This window comes from Dendrobium catenatum, unplaced genomic scaffold, assembly GCF_001605985.2.
Source record: "Dendrobium catenatum unplaced genomic scaffold, ASM160598v2 fragScaff_scaffold_1427, whole genome shotgun sequence".
Classification (NCBI taxonomy): Eukaryota; Viridiplantae; Streptophyta; class Magnoliopsida; order Asparagales; family Orchidaceae; genus Dendrobium; species Dendrobium catenatum.
The window spans coordinates 1,370,167-1,375,596 of record NW_021319889.1 but is presented as its reverse complement, the minus strand read 5'-3'; the positions used below and the strand labels follow the sequence as shown (position 1 = coordinate 1,375,596).

Here is a 5,430-nt window from a genome sequence, read left to right as displayed (position 1 = left end):
CGGACCAAATAAAAGTTCCTTACTAAATGGTTTACAACTAGCTCTTTCTACCACTTGGTATCCTCTTCTCGATACGTAAGGTAGGCATGGATGAATCTAAAAATGGTTCAATTTCTAGTATGAAACTCTAGAAGAATAATATGCCTAATCCAACTTCTTGGAGTTTCTCCTTTCGCAAGCCACGACAACCCTGAATAAGAAATATTCTATTTTGCTACTTCCGTAATATCTCTCTCTCTCTCTGCACTATAGGCGATGATGATGAAAAATTTTAATCTGATCTTTACCACACCTAAAGTTGAGCAGGATTCATTTCTATGGTGCTTCAGGAATATCCTATATTCTTATCCATTGACGATGTAGTTGCTTGGATGGCCCGTACATGCACGGGCAACCGCTCCATCCTTGCGTTATTGGCAGAGAACTAGCTGGCAGAGGGCTGACCTGCGAAATGATTGAACAAAGGCGAATCTGAGCCCGTTTCATTTACTTACTTTTCTATGGAACATGTTCTGAAGCAAACAAATGAGCCCATAAGAACATGCATCACAGATCAAGGTGAGCTGCGTATGAACCTATATATATTCTGGTATCATAAGATGACTCAGTCCCAAGCTCTAATGTTTTTTAGAAAGTCTAAAGAAAACTGTCTCAAACGAAGCCTAAATCTGAGCGGATGGAGTGGCTTGTCTCTTCTGATTGCCTTTGACAATGCCAATGCTGAAGATTTTTAATGCCTAAGCTTTGATCATGCTCTCTCTCTCTCTCTCCCCCCTTCTATCTCTCTCTCTCAAATTGGGCGATGATGATGAAATGTTTCCAATGTGCTTCATCATCGCCCAATTTTTCTTTTGCGTTGGTGCCGGAGCAGCTTGGATGGCCCACTAATCTATGGGAAACCGCTGTCTGTGTAGCTGTTGTAGAACCGGTGAGTGGATCTTCTTGAGGATGGAAACAAGGCTTGAACTTTCACTTTCTTTGCCCACCTTTTTTGAAACAGATTTTCCCGTTCACTGCAGAAATACGTAAGTGATGCAGTGATGCTTCACCCCAAAATCAATCTCATCTCTAAGTTGGTACTTTTAGGGGCTGTTTTGTATTCGATTGGATTTAACTTTAGTAAATCCTAAGGTTGAATTCATATATATTTATATATTTAACACCAAATTATTATTATTTTTGCCAGCCTTCAAGTGGTCTGTATGCTGGTTTCATGAGATGCTGCTGCCCCAAACTGCAATGCTCTTTGTAAGTATGAGTAAATGCTTCGCTCTCTGCAGAAAACTCATTTTTTAAGTATAATTGCTTGCTCCTGTGTATCTGTTGATAACCTGGCAAAGGCTGTGTCCGTGTGTAGCTGTGGATAATTAGTTGGTGGATCTGCTTTGTTATACAGTAAAGGTGAGTTCTTGTCTTTGAATCTCTATTTATTTTTCTCCTATGTTCATGTTTGCGGGTTAAGCTTAGCAAGTTCAGTTAACATGGTAAGTGGAGCGAATCCTTACCCGTCTTCTAAGAGTACCAAGATTTTCTGAGTTATGCTGTACTCTCCTACAACTTAATTCTCCAAAGAATTTGTTTAGGTTGAAGAAATTTATTCCTTTTTTTAGGCTCCGGAAGCAGAAATTGTGCCAATAAGATACAAATAAATTAGGTTTAGTAATTAATACTAACCAAATAAATTAATATTGTATTTATTAAACTTAGGAAGTTCGTGGATTTAGGTTTAGTAATTAATATTAACCAAATAAATTAATATTGTTTATATTAAATTTGGGTAGTTGGTGGATTTACAAGGTTTAGGAGACATGAAGTATGGGTAGTCATTATATTGTATCATGATTTACTAAGTTAGATTAGCGTTTTCTGTGAATTAGTTGACTTAAATCCTGAGTTGCATCATCAAACAATTTTACTAGATTAACATGATGTGTCATCTTTCTTGTTAAAAAAATTTCAATTTTCAGGATTTAACACATGATTTAGTAAAATTTGGATTTCGAGGTTATATATCCTAAAAAATTAATCATAATGGGGCACGAATCTCGAGGCAAAATCAAGTTAAAAGTTTTGAAATTAAATTTGGGATCATCCTAACTTTGATTTCAGCAAATTTATAGTTGAATTGAATGTGTCGAAAAGACAAACCCAACAAAACCAAATTCGACTCAATTTGAACCCAAATGAGTCCAATTCTAAGACAATCCGTCTTTGGAAGGTTCAAACCATAAATTTGATGACATGTTTATAGTCAAATCAAGCGGCTTGACGAGACTAATCCAACAGGCCCAAGATTGTTGAATTTTGATATCATTAAGAAAGACTTTCAAATACCTAATAAATGGCCTGCGATCAAGGGAATCAATATCGGCTGTCTTTTTAAACCACTCCCAAAGTAATCTTGATCTTCGTCGCCCAGATATCATTCTTTACTGCAACCGTCACCCCCGACTACAGTCCTAACCTCCGTCACTCGCCGATTATGTTTTTGCCGACTAAACGAACATGTGAATACTGATTCTTCCAATTCCCATCATATAATGCACTATATATGTTGTATATTTTCTACATCAAACTAAGGCCTTCCCCCAAGGAAAGGCCTCATTTGTAATTGAATGCGAAGATGTGAAACTTTTTATTTCTCTATGGCTGTGAATATTCCATGACGCAACAAAAGTATTTACTAAATCCTAATTGAATCCAAACAACACCTTGGTTGGTTGATTTTAGTGATTGGAGAAGTCTATGGAAATTCACGAAGATGTTGCCCCACACAATATTAGGGTGAGATTGCTTCGTGATGCTACTTTGCTATTCTCTTGCAATGGCACGGAGCAGCTTGGAAGGTCCTTGTGTATTGTGGGGCAACCGCTGCATCTATGCGTTGATTTGTGGAAGAAATAAATGTATCTTCATGATGGAAAGGTGAATCTGAGTCATTGCCTCTATGCCCTCTTGTTGTTCGTTATGACTGCTGGGTTTAGCAGTTTTCTATGATGCAGCATCTCACATATACGGTGATGCATGACTAAATATGAGATGCTTAAAACTCCTTTGGATTTTGCACAACTTGTGATTAGAATAAACGTAGAACAAAACTAAAGCACTTTAAAATGATGAGTCAAAACAAATAGGGGTTACATTCGTTTAGGTCAAATTACGAAGCAAGAGATTTGTAACTTTCACAAATACGAAAAGAAAACAACACAATAACAAATAGTAGCTTCATAGAAAATCCCTAATCTAACAATGAGAACTAAATATGGATTCCACCACCAACTATTTTTACTATTAAGAGCTTTTCCCTTTGATACTCCAATCACAAATTTTGCAATATTCTTAACATCACTAGCCACAGATAAAAACTTAAGATCTAAAATCTCTCTCAAAAACATTTTTGTTAATATTCTTTAAATGCCCCCATCTAATCTTAGAATATCGTTTTACTTTATTTTTTTATTATTCGCCCCATTTATCTTAAAGTCCAAAACTGATAATCGATGTTGGGTACATAATTTGGGTACATAAATTCTGTCTTTGAATCTCTATTTATTTTCCTCCTATGTTGATGTTTGCGGGTTAAGCTTAGCAAGTTCAGTTAACCTGATAAGTGGAGCGATTCCTTGTCTGTCTTCTTGGAGTACTATGATGTTTTGAATTATACTATACTCTCTTACCCCTTAGTTCTCCAATTGATTTGTTTGGGTTGATGGAATTTACTCCATTTTTACTTCTCTCCACCTCTTTTTCTTCGCAGAAGAGCTACAACAGGTTATGCTTCTATCTCTCAGAAAGAATGCTTTGAAAAGAAAAAAAATTTGGTGGGCAAGGGAACCCCTAGCTCCGGAAGCAGAGATTGTGCATCGAAGACCTTCACTATTTCAATTACCCTCAAATTTGTTCTCAATGCTCTTCATGGCGGTATTTTTTTTTTTCTTGCTCTAAATTTATTACAATAACTACAATATCAAGCCTATAACCCATTATGTTGTGTCGGCTACAAGAATTATAATATTTATTTAAATATAATAAAACATATAATTTCTAATACTTTTCAACAAAATATTTTTTAGGCTTAATGGTCGTTGGGATAGCCTTTTTATGCTTATTTGAAATTTTTGTGGTGGGAAATTGCTTTTTATAACCAAAAATTAGTGTGTAGATTTACAAAGTAGTTTTCAGATTAAAAAGACTTATAATATCAAAATCAATTTTAAGAAAATTACTTTTTGGTTGATTTATTTTATGTTTCTATTGATGCTCCTGTCTCTTTTAAACGGTAATGACTAGGACCCTTTGACTTGGTGATTTTACAGTCGAATAATATCATTATATTATAATCATGGTCAGAGCATGTATGTACTCCAATGGATTCAAATTATTGAGAAATGAATCAAAAGCATATAATCGGTAGGGCACAGTTCTTTGTTACTGAAGGTGTATTCCAATTTATCCTGTAGACAAATATTCAACCTATGCCTATATTTTACCCTTGGATGAAACAACCTATGGCTGCCTACAAGGATCCTTTTGTCAGGTTGGGTTGACTACCTTCTCTGACTAAGTAGACAAGGGACCACGATAGCCCCGGATGATGGAACAATGGGATCTTGATCGAACACATCATCGTTATACTATATCCGTTTTAAGTGCAAGAGTGTGAATTTCTAATTTTAAATAAAAATTATTTAAGTACAAATCTTGCTGCTAGTACGTATCTGTTTGATATTATGCATCTATTTGACGACTAGTCTTAATCGAAAGTTCTCTCTAGTTATTGAGAGGGGTAATTAACTATAGGGGCTTGCACCTATGAGAAACCAGAACTCAGATCATTAAGACCTTGCAAAATGAGGATGAAATCTCTGGGTAATGTCTTATTTAAAACCTATTATGCCCTTCTGAAAATTTGCCTCGAAACATACTCAAATTTTGAGAGGCTTTCAAGAAAAATGAAGTGTGGAAAAGCAATGTGACATAATGAAATTCCAATAGAGATGTGGAAATGCCTAGGAGATCAAGGAATTTGTTGAGCGAAGCTTTTTAATATTATTTTGATGACTAAAAGGATGTCAGATGAGTGCATAAAAAGTGCATTGTTTCTTAATTTTAAGAATAAAGGTGATGCACAAGAGCATGCGAATTATTAATGAATTAAGCTAATGTGTCACATTAAAATTATGGGAGAGAGTAAGGTTTCGTTTGAGATGATTTTCTTACTGGTTATTATAGCAGCTTTCTTGAGCACGGGTTATGACATGATACCAATATTTTTCCAAAGCAGTTTGGATTCATGTCTGGTAGGTCTAGTATGGAAGCTATACATTTGTTGAGAGGTTTGATGGAGAAGTATATTGAGAGCAAGTCAGCAAGGAGTATTTAAGATGCTTTTCTTTGACCTCTTTCTGCCACTTGGTATCCTCACCTCAA

The 5,430-nt window shown here is 35.5% G+C and overlaps 1 protein-coding gene across 17 annotated transcripts; it reads left to right on the top strand.

Annotated features, from left to right (window-relative positions):
- Positions 1–6: 6 nt before the first annotated feature.
- LOC114580955 lies at positions 7–5,424 on the top strand. Of its 17 annotated transcripts, none has more exons than XR_003702741.1 (5): positions 7–928; positions 1,020–1,072; positions 1,187–1,248; positions 1,341–1,401; positions 3,758–5,424. XR_003702741.1 is itself a non-coding variant. In XM_028700008.1 (5 exons), exons 1-5 carry the CDS (start codon positions 803–805, stop codon positions 3,943–3,945), a joined length of 438 nt encoding a protein of 145 aa, XP_028555841.1. In that variant the 5' UTR covers positions 7–802; the 3' UTR covers positions 3,946–5,424. The 17 variants fall into 17 exon arrangements, 3 of the variants coding, with proteins under 3 accessions (XP_028555841.1, XP_028555840.1, XP_028555842.1); XM_028700008.1 differs by having other exon boundaries at positions 1,020–1,076; positions 1,397–1,401; XR_003702743.1 differs by lacking the exon at positions 1,020–1,072 and having other exon boundaries at positions 7–558; positions 1,358–1,401.
- Positions 5,425–5,430: the final 6 nt, after the last annotated feature.

Bases quoted from the DNA above. Each gene is read 5' to 3' on its own strand.
- LOC114580955 (XM_028700007.1), top strand. From the start codon at position 803: ATGATGATGAAATGTTTCCAATGTGCTTCATCATCGCCCAATTTTTCT. The intron at 929-1,019 runs GTGAGTGGATCT...CGTTCACTGCAG, and splicing joins GTGTAGCTGTTGTAGAACCG to AAATACGTAAGTGATGCAGT. The intron at 1,077-1,186 runs GTACTTTTAGGG...TATTTTTGCCAG, and splicing joins TCAATCTCATCTCTAAGTTG to CCTTCAAGTGGTCTGTATGC.